The 20,355-nt window shown below is 39.7% G+C and overlaps 1 protein-coding gene across 1 annotated transcript in view; it reads right to left on the bottom strand.

The window, feature by feature from the left end:
• The window catches only part of LOC140196810 (C-terminal-binding protein 1-like), a 227,511-nt gene extending 223,101 nt beyond the window's left edge, over positions 1–4,410 (bottom strand). The window contains 2 exon segments of the mRNA XM_072256629.1: positions 4,252–4,322; positions 4,324–4,410. Coding sequence (XP_072112730.1) covers positions 4,252–4,322; positions 4,324–4,410 — 158 coding nt within the window.
• Between the last annotated feature and the right edge of the window lie 15,945 nt (positions 4,411–20,355).

Below are 20,355 nucleotides of genomic sequence, written 5' to 3'. Positions count from 1 at the left end.
AGAACTGGGCACAATATTCCAAGCATGGTCCAGAGCACTACAACGCAAAAACAGGCCCTTCGGCTCATCCAGTCCTGCTGAATGTTATTCTGCCCAGTTCAATGAGATGCCCCCTCATTCTTCTAAACTTTAGTGAGTACAGATCCAGAACCATCAAATGCCCTCATATTAAAGTTTTCATTCCCAGGATCATTCTTGTAAACCACTTATAAACCATCTCCAAAGCCAATACATCCATCATTAGATATGAGATTCAAAACTGCTCACAATACTCAATGACCAACGCCTTCTAAAGCCTCAGCTTTTCTTCCTTGTTTTTCTGTTTCAGTCCGTCTAACCAAGGTTCAACTCAAGTTTTGTAGAGCTGCAATATTATCTCATGTCGTATTGTTTGCCAAACAATATTCAATTATTTCAATGTATTCAATGTTCTATTGGTTGCTTTAATTTTGTTCTGCATTGATTGTACAGTTTAATTTCTCATTTGATAAGACTTCAGGCACTCCTTAAATTTTATACTTTGCCTTTGCAAAATAATCAGGAAAATTGCACATCAAGGAATGCCCAATTCTGTTCCTATTATCAGAAGGAGCATCAATGTTGTCTTTCCATAAGCAATCAAGATTAAAATAGAGACTTTATTCCAATGTCAATCTCAATTTTGAAATCGCACTGTGAAGTGAATTTCTGCATTTTATTCTTTTAAAAATAAAGACACAAACAAATCAAATTCTAAGCATTTGATGTTAGCAATTACAATAGCCTTCCAATTCTCCACTGTGTTATTTAAGAATAAATTTACAAAACTGCACTTTTCTTAATAACTACAACCACAAAAGTTCTTCAGCTTAGATATACTGGCAAACCAAAATGCTTCTCTTAACACTGGTGCCTTGTTCAGAAATAATTCGCAATTTATCACTCAGCGATTTTTATTCTGCAACTAATTTACCCGGTGTGGGCTCCTGTCCAGATATTGACAGATGTTGTACCAATCCTATTATTTCCTCGTCTCTAGAAGCTCAAGCACCATTTTTCACGTAAACAATGTTTATGACTTTGGCCTCCAACACAAGACAACAAGCTCCCATCCACCAACTTACTCTCCCTCCCAACTGGTCTTCAACCATCACCTTCCAGTTTGTACTCCTGCCCCTCCCCCACCTTCTTATTCTGACTTCTTCACCCTTCCTTTCCAGTTCTGATTCCTTTCCAGTTCTGATGAAGAGTCTCAGCCGTAAACATCAACTCTTTATTCTTCTCCATAGATGCTGAGTTCCTCCAGCACTTAGTGTGTGTTACTTTGGATTTCCCACATCTGCCGAATCTCCTGGGTTTGTGACTTGCAAGGAACAGCAGCTCACCTATGGCAACACAGGTTATCATAGATACCCAGTCTGAACAGCAGCAGTCAGGGGACACATATAAAAGTTGCTGGTGAACGCAGCAGGCCAGGCAGCATCTCTAGGAAGAGGTACAGTCGACCTTTCAGGCCGAGACCCTTTATCAGGACTAACTGAAAGAAGAGCTAGTAAGAGATTTGAAAGTGGGAGGGATGGAGCCAAGAGCTGGACAGGTGATTGGCAAAAGAGATATGAGAGGATCATGGGACGGGAGGCCTAGGGAGAAAGAAAGGGGGGGGGAAGCCCAGAGGATGGGTAATGAGTATAGTGAGAGGAACAGAGGGAGAAAAAGAGAGAAAAAGAATATATATAATAAATAAATAAATAATGGATGGGGTACGAGGGGGAGGTGGTGCATTAACGGAAGTTAGAGAAGTCAATGTTCATGCCATCAGGTTGGAGGCAGCAACTTCTACGACTGTTGCTTGAAATTCCAGCATCTGCAGATTTCCTCATGTTAGCATTCAGCGGAGTAGATTTAGGACAGAGATGAGAAGGAACTGCTTTTTGCAGAGGGTGGTGCATGTGTGGAATTCTCTGCCAAATGAAACAGTGGAGGCTACCTCAGTAAACGGCAGGCAAGTAGATAAGAGTCCATGGCCAGATCAGCCATGATTTTATTGAATGGTGGAGCAGGCTTGATGGGCCTGACAGCCTACTCCTGCTCCTATTTCTTATGTTCTGTTAACAATTTATAGTATTAAAAATTTCCAGCCTTACATTGCACACCCCCAGCAGATGATTCAAAATAAAGCCAGTCACCCCCTTGTACTTCCTGGTGGCAATTTAAGAACTCTTCCAAATTGATCTTGTTATTCATCAAATAGATTTACTACACTTTTACAGCAGACTTCACCACGTTTTTTTTTTAAAAATCAATTGCTACCACTCGTCCTCTGAAATAAAAGATCTCCTCTTTTGTTTCATCTCCCCTCCCACTTTGTTTTCCACTCGATGTGGCTTCTTTCTAACTCTTCCCCATTCTGGATACATTTCTTCATCATGAAACATTAAATGTTTCGTTGTTCAAATGTTGCCTGATCCACTTCCAGTACATTTCTTTTCAATTTACAGTATATCAAGTAACAGAAACACCTTACACAAATCTCAAGATAATGATTCCTATATAAAAAATATTTTACACACATACGTTATCAATGGTCACCACAACCAAATGGAAGAAACACAAGATTTCATTCTCCAACCATGTAAAAAAACCACCTTCAGTTTCAAAAACATGCAAGGCAAACCTTCCATTTCCCCACTCCACCCCACATTCTGCAATATATCAAGTTTGACTCAGATACATTCAGAAGTATTTAATTCAGAAGCCTCTTCAAGGACATTACAATATTGTAAGGCACACCAATTTTCTAGTTAGTCACATAAAAACATGTTTAACGAATTCAAGAATATGGTATTGCAAGTTCAAAGTTGGAACGAAATACTCAGTTTATTACACCAACTGCTAAGGTGCTTAGCAACAATATTTCAACTATTCCCTTTCTGCCCTATAAAACAAAAACCAGAACAAGTTCTGTTATCAGAAAGACAACAATCTATCGAAAGACTACATGTCACTGACATGATTTGACAAATTTTTACAGAAGGATTTTTTTTAAAATGGTTTAGCATAGATCAGAGGAAACTTGAGATTAAACTGATGAACAATGGACAGAAACAGAAGAACTGGTGTTGAGAAATAACTAAACCTTTATTACAAAAGGTTAAATCAGATGCTTGAAAGAATGATGCACAAGCAGACTACGATTTTGATTTTATCTGGAAAATCACATACCCAAATCTAATCAGAAATATAAATGCACACATGCATTCTACCCTGCAACCAAGGAAAAGCCTAATCAAAGTATCAAAAAAAATCCAAATCCACCACGAATGACCATAAATGCACGATGAATTTATCTAAATGTGTACACAGAACCATAACAGCGTTCCATATATTGCTCAAGATAAGTAAATATTTATTTTGAAACCCTTTTGCAGCTCTGTTTCTGCCCGTCATGGAGGATCGTTTACTTAACAGACATCAGGCAAATTTTCATTCAAGAAAATCTCAGAAAGGATTAAAATGGTTTACAGGCAGTTGACCAAAATATAGAAACTACAATAGTTTAACTTGATTGAAAGAAATATCTTTAACTTTAAAAAATCTTAAGTATTTAAAAAAACTGGAAATACACATCAAAAATCAGCATAAATTTCATCCAGCAGATTACGTAGAAATAAAGCTTTGATTTTGCAATGTTAAAATATCCCCCCCCTCCAAAAAAAGGTTGGAATTGACATATTTCAGCAAGAGGCTGCCTGACGTAAAAAAAAATCTGTAATAAACTTGTGCTGAACAAGACTTTGTACTGCATCGAAGTCAGCCAAGTTATACACAGGGAAGCACTGAGTTACAGCATCCACAGACCTCCAGGCACAAAATACATCTCAACAGATGAAACTACGAGAAGGGGCAGTATTCATCCATGAGGAAATAAAAGTCAGGCAGTCTGATTACAATACGCTTATGCGCTTGAACTTATAGATTCCCTACCCCCATAGCCCTCTAGAAATACACAAGTTTCCTGGCATGTGTTTATTGAAAAATACAACCCAGCCCCTTATTTGATACACTGCAGAACCACACACTAAGCGATCAGGAGCAACCCCACCCAAACCTTGCCAAAGAATTAAATAAATCCACCCATCTGCAAATCAGTGCGCAAACAGCTCCATTCTCCACCCCGCAATAACCTCACCCCCACCCAGCCCCTTCACAAGCCGCCGGTCCTTGGCGACTACCTTGACCCGAGGATAAAAGAAATGAAATGAAGAGCCAAACCTTGCATCCCCCACCTTCACTTTGTACCAGAATTTGCTTGAGCTTGTAAAAAAATATGCTGCGAAAAAAAAACAGGCCCCGAACCCAATCACTGTATACGATAGCTTGAGAGAGACCAATCAGGAGGAGCTGTGGTTGGAGACTGGCCAACCATATCATAGCTCATTACTCAGTCAGACAACTGCTTGCTCAGAGAGAAGCTGGGGGAGGGGAAGGACAAAATACACAGAGACACGCACCGGAGATAACGCCTCCAGAGCTGGCTGCGACTCTCAAGCCGGACCCGGGAACGGGTACACGCACGTCAGCGAGACCGGTCGCCTCAGTAATGCTGAAGAAAGGGCTACTTTATCAATGCAGCAGATCAGAAACAGCTGCAAGGAAAATACTAACCCTTGCAGTACAAACCGTGTCTGTGCCGCAGCGCCGATCAAATGCAGCTCCATGAAATTGCAGTCAGGTACTCCAGGCTCCCATCAAAGTGTCATGTTTATGTTGTTTTATACCAACACAAGACTTGTGAAGTTTTACACCTGTAAATTTCATTTCATGTTTACAAGCGTTTGGCAACTGTTTTAATATTCACGATTCTATATTTATAACAAGGTAATTTTACCCAAATGTCGAATTCCTTTTCTATGTAATCATTCTGAATTATATCAGAAAGCAAACATGACTGAAATATTAGCTATCAGCATTTACACTCAGATATATCAATCAGACTCCTCCTGATTCTGTATAATTATCAAAGCTGACTTTTTAAATGTTGATAACAAAATTATCTGGAATTTTTTAAAATTATTGTTTCACAGTATTGACTATGTAATTTGGAAGGCTGTAAGGTCCTTGAGGCACTTTTTTGTAAAAATTTCAAATAATATGACTAAATACATCCAAACTCACTAGTATTGGTGTTAGTATAAATCAGATAATCTTTTTCCCAAAAAATGATGTGAAATATTTCACCTTCCGTTTCTTCCATATTTCCAAAAATAATTATAGCCCACGTGTAGAATAAACTTGAATGTAAGAGTGATGGGACAAATAACCAAAGTAATCATCAAATTATTCAAGGTCTTCAATATTTTCTGTATTTCTATTTCTTCTTCAAAAAGTTTTAGATCATGCATGGGGATTATTAAGTTTTGTAACTTCAAAACAAATTGTAAGAAAAACACAGAAGCTGGGATATGGGTCTACAACTTTTCTTTAGTAAGGTGCTCGCATATGATGTGGTGGTGTATTGCCATATGCCATTCACATACTTCTTACATATAACCCATAATTATGTAAACAAACAAAGAATGCTTAATCAAACAATATATTTATTACAATAAACAATTTTTATTACAGAAATAGCAAATATATTACATTCCTATTCCGCAAACACGAGGAAATCTGCAGATGCTGGAATTTCAAGCAACACACATAAAAGTTGCTGGTGAACACAGCAGGCCAGGCAGCATCTCTAGGAAGAGGTACAGTTGACGTTTCGGGTCGAGACCTTTTGTCAGGACTAACTGAAAGAAGAGTTAGTAAGAGATTTGGAAGTGGGAGGGGGAGATCCAAAATTATAGGAGAAGACAGGAGGAGGAGGGATGGAGCCAAGAGCTGGACAGTTGATTGGCAAAAGGGATATGAGAGGATCATGGGACAGGAGGCCTAGGGCGTGAGTACCTGGGATCCTCAAAAGGTCCAAATTGAGAGGCTCGAAATCGAATCCTAAAGCCAACTGGAGTAAGTTGGCGGCAAGACATGTTCCAAGAAAGGATATATGGCTGTGATAGTGAGTCTGAGTCAAAATGTGGTTGAAAAGTTGAAGATTCCTATTCCGCCCTCCAACCCACTATATAATGCATTTCAGCTCAAATATGTAACAGACCGAAAGATTTAATCTCTGTGGTGGATTATTTACTCTTGTGGGATAATGTCCTTCCTGACAAGGGGAGGTCAATCTGTTTGGCAGGTGAGAACTGTGGCTGTGAAACAATTTCAGGATCTGGGGTCTCCTCTGTGGTGATTGTAGGAGCTGACTTTGGGACTGTAGAAGGTGGTTCTGACAGCACTGGATACCTTTCTTTTCCAACAATTGACTCTACCAGGGAAATGCAGGCTATTCCCAGGGATGGAATGGCTTTGCTCTTGGCATCTTTTGGATGTGTTGGCATCCCAAGCAGTGCATGGCAAGCTGCATAATCTGCTGATCTATCCTGGGCTACCAGACAAGGCTTCAAGGCAACACTTTCATTTTGACCGTGCCTAGATGTCCAGCAAGTATCTCCTCCAACACTTTAGCTCTCAGCTTGGATGATACAACAACTCTCAATCCCCGTCAAAGGCAAGTTCATCCCAATGCTGGTAAAAATGGGGGAACTGGGATTTTTCTTGCACATTCCAGCCATTTTGGGTTGCTATGTAGACCTGAGACAGTGTGGGATCTTTCCCTTTGGATCATCTCTGCCGTAATAGTCAGACTATTGATTTGCATTAGGGAGAATACGTCAAGAAGATTGTCCTCTTTTGTAATTTTTTCCTTTTCCAAGAGTAAATGGGGCAATCCATCAGCATTTCCATGATTAGTAGTCCACTTGATTTTGATCTTGTAATTGGGTCCTCCAAGAAACAGAGACCATGTCTGCATTCGTACTGCTGCAGTTATGGGACACACTTCTGTGGGTTGAAAATGAACACTGCTGGTTGATGATCAGTAATGAAGGTAAACTCTCTCCTATACAAGTACTGGTTGAAAACCAGACTCAAGGCCTCTCTGTGAATCTCTGCATGATTTTTCTTTGCAGTGGACAGGGAATATGATGCAAAGGCTATGGGGCATACATTTACGTCACTCATAACAGGTGACATGACTGCACCTATACCATACGGCGAGAAATCACTGTCAAGCTTCATTGGACAATATAAATTATAATGTGTGAGTACAGGATCTGATAGCACCATTTATTTTGCCTTTCAGTAACCCACTTCACACTGCTTTTTTCTTCCTAATCTGTAGTAATGAGTTCAAGAGGTGGAGCACAGTAGCTGGGTTTGGCAGGAACCTGTTATAGTAGTTGACAAATCGTAAAAAGGACCACAACTCTGACACATCCTTTGGGCTTGGAACATCAACCATTTTCTCAGCACATTGTGCATAAATGGTATGACCACAATAAGTAATGCTTGGTTTAAAGAAGTCACACTTGTTGCGTCGTGCTCTGAGCCCATAATCTAAAAATCTTTTTAACACTGTCTTGAGATTTTGGAGATGTTCTTTGTCATCTTCACTGGTAACAATGATGTCGTGCAGGTAACACTGATGTTATGCAGTTAAGTGCCTGGACAGTCTTGCAGTATCTGGTCCATATCTTTCTGCCAGCTGCAGATGCTACTCCAAAAATAAGCCTATTAAATGCCCTTTTTGAGCCCAATGAAGCTCTTTTTGAGTGTTTATGTGAGAAACACTTTGGACTCTTCATCCACCTCCATTTCTGGGTAGGTCTCAGCTGTTCACTTTGCTGAAGTCTTTATCTCCTGAAAGTTTTGCAAAGATATCCTCTATCCTGGGAAGAGAGTATTGATCAACTTTCAGTACTGGGTTGATGGTGACTTAAAATCACCACAGATCCTGACAGACCTATCCTTCTTAGCTACTGGGACCACTAACATTACCCATGAGCTCCACTCAACCACAGAAAGGATTCCTTCAGCCTCCACACCATCTAGCTCACTGACTATTTTTTCATGGACGGTGTAAGGAACCGGATGGGCTTTCTAAAATTTGGGTGTGGAATTTTCATTTAACATTTTTTTACCCTTAATATGTTTTCCAGTGCCATCCTTTTACGCTGCTGTGGCAACATCCAGTACCTTTCATAATTTGCTTTCAGTTGACGATTGCAGAGATGTGGCATGCAAATGGTGGATGTATCTCCAATCAAGTAATATTTGTCTCAGCCAATCATGGTCCCACAATGTTGGGCCTCATGTTTTTTTCACACACAAGCCCAATGTGGCTTCTTGGTTGTATTTCAGAGTTACGAATGTCATTCCCACAATATATGTTCTTAGTTGGCTATGTCCAGGCTTCAGTTGAGTGTCTTTGAAATGCTGGTCAAACTCATTTTGTGGAATGACTGAAACAGCTGAACTAGTGTCCAATTCCATTTTAATTAATTTGCTGTTCACTCCTGGTGTAAGCTATATTGCTTGTCCTGCTGAATGGTCTCGCTCCGAAACGTCGACTGTACTTTTTTCCATGGATGCTGCCTGGCATCAGCATTTTGTGTGTGTTGCTTGGATTTCCAGCATGTGCAGATTTTCTCTTGTTTTTGCTTGTCACTATTAGTTTTCATATTGTAAATCTCAAGGCTACCCTTTCCTGTGTCACTCATCATCAGATTTTTCTTCAACAACATGCAGATTAGTGCTGTTTTTAAAACTACAACTTGACTTTTTATGTTTTTCTTTTCCCTGTGCAGTCCATTTATTTTCCTCTGTCTGACATGCACCTTGTATGTGTCCTACGTTGTTGCATTTTCAGCAACTTTCACCTTTAAACCTCGTGTATGGGAGCCCCTGTCGCAATAATAACACAAAATTCGTTCAACCAAGCAGGTTTCTGTTTAGACTTGCAGATTTATTCACACTCACTTTCATACCTGACACCAACTCAGTAGGTACCTCTGGCTGCTCTTTCCATTGATACAACGATTTGAAATGATTTTTTAAATATAAGTTCTGCTTCAGTTAGCTTCAAAAGCTAAAATGCTTCCTTGTAATATTCCACAAGCTAAATGATCTCTCTGTGCATCATTAAACCCATCACTGAACTAACAATGTTCAGACAATTTCTATTATTCAACCATGTAAGTTCAAGTGGACTCCCCTTCCTCTTGATTCCACTTATGAAACCTAAAGCGTTCTGCAATCAACAATGATTTCAGTTCTAAATGTTCTTGCACTACATTCACAATATTAGCAAAGCTCATTTCGGCTGTTTTAGTTGGAGCAGTCAAACCTCTAAGCAAACTATATGTTTTAACAGCATCTGCAGAATTCCTGTTGTATATGTTTTTCCACCTATTTCACTCAGTAACACCGACGGTTCCTTTTCATTTGTATCAAAGTACTGCTTAATTCATTATGTATCATTCAGTTGTCTGTTATGCATTTGAACGTGTCAATCTTTCCGATGTAGCCAGCCATTTCTGCTTTTTACTTTATTTCTTATTATTATCACCCTTACTCATTGTTTATGAACTCTTGAATTTTGTTCATTTTCTGCCTTTTTTTAAAACTGGACCATCTCTTTCCCCTTGCGATAAAAAAAGTGTTGTAGTTCAATAGGTAAGTCGTCATCTTGGGTTCGTTTTAAAACTTCCTCTTCACCATTGTTATGTTTTGTATCTTCAAAACAAATCGAAAGGAAAACACAAGAGCCAGGGATACGGGTCAACTTCTTTAGTGAGGCGTTCAAATATGACATGGTGACATAATAACATATGCCATTCACGTACTTCTTGCATATAATGCCTAATGAATTATGTAAACAAACAAAAATGCTTAATCAAACAATGTATTTACAATATTGCTGAAATATTACAGAAATATTAAAGACACTACAAGGATGCTGCAAACATTCGTGAACTAAAACTAGCCAAATAGCCTCTCAAATGTATGTGAATCCTCTTGTAAACCCTCATAATTGTCATCTTCCTAATAACAAGACTTAGTCCAGATCAAAGAAATGTCCTGTTGTTACAAAGTGCTCTACATCTGAAGTGCTCCTTAACCAACAAAATCATCTGAATATTGTCATTGATGGATTTACTTACGTAAACTTTCTAAGTTTGGAGGCCACGAACAAAAATTTATTGTGGTCAATTGTGGTAGATCTAGTACCCTCACCAATAAGTAGAAGAGGGAGGCGGACCTATTTCACTTTTGGATGTGGATTATAGGATCTTGTCCAAGGCCATAGCCAACTGGGTCAAGTCTGTTTTGCAAAAGGTCATCCACCCAGACCGAACCTGTGCTCTGTCTGGCAAGAAAATCTTTTGATGTCCTTGTGCCATTGCCTATGTACAGTACAGAGTGATGGAAGCCTGCCTGGTCAGATTGGACAAAGAGCAGGCCTTCGACAAGACATAACACATGTGGATGATAGGTGTACACTCCAAAGTGCATTTTGGGAAGGGAATCAACTGGAGCCAACTGCTCCACTCAAATTCCCATAGTGCATTCCAAATCAATGGATGGGAAATAGATAGCTTCCCCTGCATTATCGACTCCCTCCTGTCTTGGTTGTCTGTTGCATGGAACCCTTTGTCGAATCTATCAGGAAGGATGGTAGCGTATGAGGGGTGACATCATCAGGCACACAAGTCAAAATTTCCCTGTACACGGACAATGTATCTGTCTTCTCCTCAGAGCCTTTGCCAATTTGTCAGACTTCTCCGCAGGGAGAGTAAAGCCATTCTCTTCAGTAATTAGCCCAACCATTCCAATGTTCCCTTCATTGTCAGGTCTGGCTACCTGAAGGTGCTAGGGACCTGGTTTAGAAGAGCTGAGGCACTGAACAAGAATTGGCTGGAGAAGATTGGGAAGGTAAAAAAAAAAATGGGTTCATGAAAAAACACTGTCCAAAACTAGGAAGAACTTGGTCATCAGGTACAATAAGCTCCCAGGGCTGGTAATTCTAGCCTACCCCCTGCCCATCTGTCTCAATAATTACTCAGGACATCTTCCAGTTTATGTGGGGGTCCAAGATGGAGAATGTCTGATGGGTTATAAAGCACAAGTCCTGCCCCCAGAGAGTGGGGCAAAACTATACCAAACTTTCCCCTCATCCTAATAACCACCTTCATGTGCTTACTGTAAAAAGGCCCCAAGTGTCACTACATGCTGAGGTTCTACCTGTCCCTGGTGTTACAGAAGATAGGCCTAGTCCCTTTATTGCACAACGTCGCAGTGAAATGGATGTTGGTACACTAGCTGTCCTTTGTAAACACCTTTGACCACAAGTCCATCAGGTAGTGGTCAGCGTGGAACGTAGTGCAAACACTGCGGGACAGTGGCACTATGGATTTAGTGTAGTTGTTTGCTGAGCAAATGGTTTAAAGCATCTCAAAGAATGCCCTGTTACCAGATCTGAACATCAAGTCTAAGGCTTCACTTGGCCGGTGGTGAAAGGGGCCCTCCAGTCAGGGCCTTCCTGTACAAATGACAGTTTCTCCTTCCGTCTTCTTCTATTCTGCCCTTTAGCCTCTTATCTCTTCCTACCTGCCAATCATCTTCACCTGGTGCCCATACATTTCTCCCATGGCCACTCTCTTCCCCTGTCAGATTCCTTCTTCTCCAGCCCTTTACCTGTACCACACACCTGGCTTCACCTGCCACCTTGTACTCTTTTCCCTTCCCCTCACCTTTTTATTCTAGTGTCTCACCCCTTCCTTTCCAGTCCAGCTGAAGGATCTTGGCCCAAGATGTTGACTGTTTATGTATTTCTATAGCTGTTGCTCAACATTTTTTATAGCTGCACAGACCAACCGTTGCTCTGAGCAGAAAGTTTTCACATAGCCTGAATACTACGTGACACTTTAAATGTTTGCTTTTGTAAAATGCACGTCAAACAAACACAAACCACAACTCACAACACAAGTAAACGATATGAGGTGGTCAAAACAACTGATAGGCACCATGGAAAAGTTTTGACTAGACAGCATCAACGTTCAGCAGGCAGGCGGTTTATTAAAAATGACCTACCGACTTTCATTCTGTGTTTATTGTTACTATTTGCAACAGTGTTGTAAATTGAAATACTGACAATGTAAGTACATTGAACCTCTAAGATGCTTCAAAGTTAAGACTGTGGTACTTTTACTTAGAAAATTTATGTATTATATTCATTAACACAATTAAATACAGGATATTTCACAATTATGTTAACATAATTATATTAACGTTATATAAAAGAAATTTCTAGCTGCGTGGCAACAAAGGCTATGTGTGTGGAAGCATTTCAGTTACTGCTTGGCCGCACACCCTTGAAGCTTAAAGAGAACATTAATGCTGCCTGGTCTGCTGAGTTTCTCCAGCATTTTGTGTGTGATGCTCTGTACAGATGGCATATTACTTCCGATGTACACTGCCCATAAGACAAAAGATGGTTATCCATCTCGTTGCAGACTGTGGATTTGCTAAGTGGAGATGGATGCAAGGGTCTGTGTCCTGGTTCATCTCCAGCAGCAGCACAACAGGAATCTCTGATCTACAGGCTGTTAATAGGGACACACATGGATACAAACAACAAATACTGCTGGAAAGTCATCAACTGAGATGAAAGACACCCTTTGGTCTGTCCAAAACCTGTTGTTTTTCAAGACTGCGAAACGTCTGCAAGGCAAAGTTCAGGCTGTAGGAATAGGCTGTAGTTCAGTGCAGCCAGTGCCAAGGCTCTGTGGGAAAGGACCACAGTCTAGGCTTCTTCTGCTGCTGCACATGGAGGGGTGGAGTTGAACAATACAAGGGTGTGTCACCTCAGGGGGCTACAGGAGTGGCATGTTGCTATGTTTGTGGTCTTTTCTTTAAATAAATACATTACTGAATGTATCAGCCATGAATGTACAAGTTCTTTTCACTGTTCTTTCCTTTGTAAAGATCTTTAACCCTGAATGAAGTCTTATCTTTGAAACAAAAGATCCATAATACATGTAAGCACTGCAAGATCCTATATACAACAGGAGTAAGAAGGGAAATTCCCACCCCTGGTGGAAACTACCTAACCAACCAACCAACCACCACCCACCCCCACCCCCACCCCATCAACTTTCCACAGCACCTTCCATTCTGAAGTACAGGTGATATTATTTTGTGAAAAAGAGGTCAAAACAGTAGCTCAAAAGTATGAATTCATCTGGCAAGAATTTCTGTACTCCTGTTGTGGAGGAATACATCAGGATTCTTGGTGTCCTCTTGTGGAATGTAATTTCACTCTGTGACTTGGCATTTTTTTTGCTTGAAGCAAATATTAAACACTATGAATTGTACATTTGAAAATTTGACAGTATTAGTATAGTCATCATCGTTAATGTTTTATGTATTATGAGGAATATTTCGGCCCACTGAATGGAATTGCCTTATATTTAATCAAAATTACTCTGTTCACTAAGATTTCCAATTTGAACCTCTACTTCTGGGTCAGTCCTGTCATCCATTGAACACACAGTGAATATTCAACACTTGGATTGATTGCTTGGTAGATCCTGCGGCTCAGAAGACATCAGAAACCACATTTCCTTGTCATTTTTAACATTGAATTACCATTTGAAATCTTACCCTGCAGTTTATTAACAGTAGTAACCATTCAATCATTTGAGTGGATTTTATAATTTTACTGCAATATGCGTGCCCCAATTGCAGTAACCTGTTCTTGATTACCTGCCTATGTAAAAATCTGTCAACCTCAGACTTCAAAATGCCAATTGGCTTCTTGTCCATGGCAAATGAAGACAGAATTCTAGATTCTTTTCTGTGGTTCGTCTTGACAAAAAAAGGGCCTTACTTTTTGGGCTATCCCTGGCTTTATATAGCCAAAGAACAGCAGTCACTGCTAAAATAAATCACTTATGTGTCACAACACAGAAAGAGACCATTTAGTCCATTACTAAACAAAACAATCCCTTCATTTCCATTCCACATACTTATGTCCCCGTACCCTTATTCCCTCTCATCTACCCACCAACTCCCTTTTTGATTTGTTTGTCGTCTATGAAAGGTAATTCATAGAAGGAAAGTAACTCACCAACACATCTTTGCTATGTGAGAGGCAACTGGAGCAGTTAACATCTAAACCTCACAGAGAAAGAATTCAAGATTTGGATTGAACCTGTGAAGTCGGAGCAAGGCAGCAACACTTACTGCTGTGCCACCATTCCACTCATAAATGTTACTTTAGATTATTCAAATTTGTCCTGAATTTAAAAGAGAAAAAATATTAATAATGCTCAGAAAAAGCAGAGTGAACATAGATTTTATATTAATTGGTTGGCATATTTTTGTTTTACTAGCTTAAGTGATGGAACTTAAAATGGAAATGAACTGTAACAGACACTTTCAGTCCTTGGATTTACTAAATGTTGACATCTTTTCCCAGCCAAGTTATATTCATTTAATGTTCAGTTTGATTTATCTAAACACTCTATAACAAAAATTATATCCGTCATCAGGGGGATGTTAATGTTCAGCATTAGAAATAACTCAAGTGAATAATCAAAAGTATAAAATCGTGTCTGTGATAAAGCTCACATACAAGGTCCTGTGACTGCTCACCCAAACCAGTTCATGGGATGAATGGACACAGCGTCTTACAATGCCAATGTTATCTTCCTCTCTTCACAATAATATCTGATCAGCTAAGATCCACTTCGCAAAATCCACTGTTTTAAATTACACTTTTCCAGATTGTATAATATCTTGCTTTTATTTGCAATAGAGAATCCCTGCAAAGAATATTACTGTCACTGTAATGCTCACATTCTACGTTTATGGAATGGAGATCATCATAACATTTAACTGAAGTTAAGCAGAATGGAAAAGGTGGAAATTGGATATGCACAGGAGACTGATTTGCTGGACTCTTTTTCAAACACTTTAATGTAGATCAAGATAAAGAATGTAAAATGCAGAATGGTTTACCAGTCTTTCAAAGTCACCCATGGAACACTGTTCTGTACTACTGTTGAAAACCACAAATATCAGGACATACATCAGTGATAATAAACCCACTTCTGATATACAGCAGATATAACGATACAGCAAATATATAACGTCTGACATTAAACCTGAAATGCTGGAAATACTATCAGGCAGCATTTGTGGATAGGGAAACTGAGTTAATGTTTAAGGTCAGTGAGCACAATTAGCGATTGATATTCTTACATATATTTTTGCTACTGTCCAAAGACAAATGCGTCTCCATCACTGACACTGGAAAGTAATGTCCACTATTGAATATGACAGTTTGACTTCAGAATACAGAAATTCTCTTTAAAAGTCCAACAGAAAATTTAAGTGAGTGGCATCTCCTTTGACTTATAGCTTTGTGACAACATAGGGAGAGTAAAAGAAAGGAGTAATAACCAGTATTCCGTTTGCAAGGACATCATTACAGGTTGTAGCATATCAGATAATTTTAGTCCTTGTCCAAGTAATAAGGCATGTTTTATGCAGCAATCCAGAATTACAAAGAGCTTTTAAATCTCACTTCAAACATTCAGATTACACTCAGTGGCCATTTTCTTAAAGTGGCCACTGAATGTATGTTTGAGGTCTGCGGCTGCTGTAGCCCATCCACTTCAAGCTTCGACATGTGTCTTTAGAGGTGCTCTTCTGCCAACTGCTGTTGTAATGTGTGGTTATTTGAGTTACTATCATCTTCCTGTCAGCTTGAACCAGTCTGCCCATTCTCTGACCTCTCTCATTAACAAAGCATTTTTGCCCACAGAACTGCCACTCACTAGATGCTTTTTGTTTTTCACACCATTCTCTACAAACTCTAGAGACTGTCGTGTGTGAAAATCCCAGGAGATCAGTAGTTTCTGAGATAATTAGACCAACCCATCTTTTAGCAACAACCATTCCACAGTCAAAGTCACTTAGATCACATTTCTTCTTCCCCATTCTGATGTTTGGTCTGAACAACAACTGAACTTGTAGTGTAATAGCAGTTGGCAGACCAACATAAGGTGCATTACCGCCACCTACTGAGTTGGAGTGTGGAGCAAAGAGACAGGAAGTAGACCAAGTAAATTCCCCCTCCCAAAAAATACTCAATTAATATCAGAAGTCAAATATACACTTACATACACTAAGATTGCAGTGACATTCTAACAAGCTTTCTTTCCATATTAAACTGTGTCTGTCCCAAATATCTCAATTTAGCAATTAGATGTTTCCTTTGCACTTTATAGGAACTGCATTCAAACAGTATATGTTGCACCAATTCTTGACAAATGCACACCCTACAAAATGCCAGTATCATGCATATTAATAACTGAACCTTTTGACCAAGTCTGCATGCTTTTATGCATTGATTTATTGCCACATGATTGGCTGATTTGATATTTGCATTAATGAGTAGCTGTTCAGGTATACTTAATAAAGTGGCCACTGAGTGTAGGTTGTAATAGGGAGTTGTGTACTTCTGTGAGTTAGGCAGGGAAATTGGTGGATATAGATAATCAAGAGTTTGTAGATGTTAGAACATGAAGCAAATGGAGCTTCATTGGAACTTGGTGAGATAAACAGCATCTGTGGAACAAAAGGATGGTTTGTGTTTTTGGGCAGGACACTGCATCAAATTAGAGTGTATATTAAGAATTCATCTAGGGTTAAACTACAATATTTAAACTACATTGCTGATAAACTGCAAGATTCTCTAAACTGACTAGTCTCCCTGCTTCCTGTACATTCTTTAACATTTATTACACCTCTAAATATTATCTAAAATAGTGAATTAAAAATATGCTATGCTATTAATTAAAGTACCCTGTGGGCTAGGAAATCTGGAGTTTTACTGGTATACACAATGGAATAAGAACATTAGATGAAACTATTTAATCCCTTGAACCTGTTTCATTTTTCAACCATTTGCAACCAGCCCTTAATCTCAATTTTGCAACTTTAGCTGTTTTTTTATTGTGCTGTTTACAAATTTACATAATAATACATTTGTTAACTACGTACCATTGGCTCAAATAAGGCATTGGCAGCTGGTGATGAATCTGTATTGCAACTGCTTGATGATCAATATATTCTTCTCAGAAGCAGTACTGAATGCAATATATTTATTTTGATTTCCTGTGGCACTACTGTTTGTCATCAGAGGATGTCAGAACTCTATTCTGTTGCTGAGGTGCATCTATATTAAATCAGAGTAGTCTATTAAAGGCCACTCAGAATAATTGATATAAATAACAGATTGCCTGCACGATTACAGTTTAATTGCTTTTGCTGAGAAAAAGATCAGCAGGTGTTTGTAAATTACTGACTCCTGGTCCACCGACAGGAGAACAAAATGACTTTGTATTCATTCATGGAATATGTGTATTGCTGCCCTAACTGCTCTTGAGAGAGTGATGGCAGCAAATGGCTTTCTTGAAGACCAATATATTTCCACAATGGTGTTGGTTGTATGTTATAAGGTTTTAATCCAGTAATGAGGAAGGAATGGTAATTCATTTTAAACTCTCGTTATGGCCTGTAGGGGACCTTACAGGTGATACTGTGCTGCCCTTTTTTTTCTGGTTGGTGGTTTAAAGGTACATTTATTAAAGGATCAAAGGTTCATTTATTAGCAAGGTATACAACTCTTCTTCTCCAGATAGCCACAAAACCAAGAAAGAAAAGAACACAGCCTGATGTTTGTCTCCCTCATTGCTTTAATCGGTGAACAATGGAAGCTTTAATTGACGAAATGGAGTCGAACATCAGCTCGCGCCCTGTACCACAACCTTCTTGCTACAAGGTTCACACACGCTGCCTGTGTCTCCTGGAATCCCCTGAGAGACTGCAGAGCTCTGAAACTCCCAAACAATCTTCAAACTGCAAATCACAGGCTCCAACAGTTCCAGAACACATTCAAAATGAAAGACAAACATGCAAGACATAAAAGAAGTTAAATATATGGTTTCATGGTCGATCCAGAAGATGCCGACCGTGGAAGTGTTGTACATAGGTGCCATCTTCACTAGAAGGACCTGTTCACTGATTTGAGAAGTCCAGTGGAAGAAGCTTTGCTAAACAGTGGTGGTCCAATTTGTGGATGATATTCTGTAGTAACAATCCACCTGAACTGAAAGTATTTAATACAATATTTTCTGATGATTGCATTGCAATCAAGTTGTTTTTATTTTGTTGATAGTGAGCTTAATGATGTGAGTGATATGCACATCCTCCAGACAGATGGAAGAGGTTCCATCACACTCTTAATTTATATCATTTAGATGGTTTAAATGTTTTGGAGAATCAAGAATGCAGATGCTCATTACAGAATCTTCTCAATCCCTCAGAACTGAGGGAGACCTACTTCCATTCCAGTTCTGTGGATTTAGAAGTGGCTGATGAGGCTCATGTGGGAAATGCAAATTCTTCCATAGATGGGACAAAAGTGCTTGGCAGTGTAGATCCTTTCACAGTTAACACAAGGATCTTTTGTGCTCTCAAAACATGCACTCAGGTTCTCAATACCATCCTAGGTTCTTTTTCTCTGCTTTGAGCAATCATCTGTCAGGGATTCTTAGGAGTCAGCGAGGATGGTACTTTTTTTTTTACAAGTAGACATGGAGCACATCCTTGAATCTTCTTCAATAATCATGGTGATCTCTTCTCATGATAAATCTTGGAAGAGAGTGTCTGTTTCAGGAGTCTCATGTTGGATATGTGAACAGAGCTAATTAGGGGCTTCAAAGGTTAGATTACAGACCTGAGAAAAGATATTGCCTTGCTTCACTTATTCCATCTAGAGACACAGTGATTTCAACTACTCAGCTGCATAAATTAGTCTCACTGTTTATTTTTATTAATTCTAATTAACCAAATGTCAAAGATTGCATCCATAAACACCCAAACTAAGAACTGAAAATATAGAATCATTTAGAAAACTTGAATATACCAAAACAGCTAGCAATATCAAATAAGACCATTTAACTGTGCACTTTCAAACTCCAAGAATGAAGCCTTTGGCTTGCCTTTCATCACAACAGCCCAGATTTTACCAGGTCTTTTACTTGTAGTGCCTCACAGAATTGCTGGCATTTCTCAGTCTAAACGCCAGTAAGTTTCTGGAATCCCCTAAGAATGCAAAAGATGTGAATTTTCCCCACTCCACCGGTGATTTCCTTGGTGTGTTCCACCACTAAGCTCCACAGCGGTGGACACTGAATTTCCTGGATCGAAGGTTCTGTTCTGGGATGCTGTGCCAGGTTTGGAATTTGTGCTGTATCGAAGAGCCCATTGATTTAAATGATACTGTGAATAAGAAAGATTAAGAGTTAAGATAAAATCTTTTTGGTTCAATGTTTTGATTTATCTGCAATTTTAGTTGAGTTCACTTTTTAATTTTGTTGGATTTTAATAACTGTTCAATGTGTCTGAATGTCCAGAGCCACTCAGAAGAACTGGCAAACTCTCACAACTTATACAGACAGCAAATCTGGTAACGGGGTTCGCTGACTGTTAAAGGTTTAGAGAGGATCTTTGTGGCAATAACTTGTTGTGGGCTGATCCACGTCATCCAATTCCATCATGAGGGCTTATTACTGCACTAGGACTTGTCATTGCTTGCAGGACCATATTCACCACCTCATCAAATTAGAAGGTAGCATGGCACTCCGGGAGACAGGGGGTGGGTGGAAGAGGGGATGGTCAGCCCAGCCCAGCATTCCTAGTAGCCAGCACTATTTATTACTCTTGTTTTAAAATGCCTTCATGCGATTATGGAGAGATGTTCAAATTCATGTACTGTTACATTTTAGATTGGGCTATACAGTTATTCACGTGTGTTTGTGGGTCACCCTGACTGGAACCGGGGAGGGTGATCATCACCTCCCCCACTCCCCCATCTGTATGTGACTGAGTGGGATCTCTCCCCGAGTCATAGTACCCAATCTGTTATTTGCTTGTCACAATAAAATGGACAGCTAAGCTAAATGAGCTTTGCTCATCTGTCATCATGAACTAAATGCTCACTACGTTGAAGTGGAATAGAAATTGACAGCGAGATTGAAGAGCTATGACATTGGATGGAGTGCCTTAAAACCTGGGGAGAATGTCGAGGGACCGAGCAGTATGCCTCTCCCGCACCCTCAGGCTGGGCTCCCAAAGATCGGATACTGACCCCGAAGGAGAACCTTGGGAACCGAGCATTGTGTCTTCCCAGGGAACAATGATGGGGTGAGAATATCTGGGCTCCCCAACCCAGGGGACAATGCGGAGCGCATCATCCACCTCCTTCCTAGCCTGCACCAAAGGTTCACCAGACTCTGCAGGCAAGGGAAGACGGGCAACATGGTAGGCACCACTGATGCCGCAGGATCAAGAAATTAACGG

This window comes from Mobula birostris, chromosome 4, assembly GCF_030028105.1.
Source record: "Mobula birostris isolate sMobBir1 chromosome 4, sMobBir1.hap1, whole genome shotgun sequence".
NCBI classification, from domain to species: Eukaryota; Metazoa; Chordata; class Chondrichthyes; order Myliobatiformes; family Myliobatidae; genus Mobula; species Mobula birostris.
The sequence above is the reverse complement of the archived record's forward strand: the minus strand, read 5'-3'. Positions and strand labels throughout refer to the sequence as shown.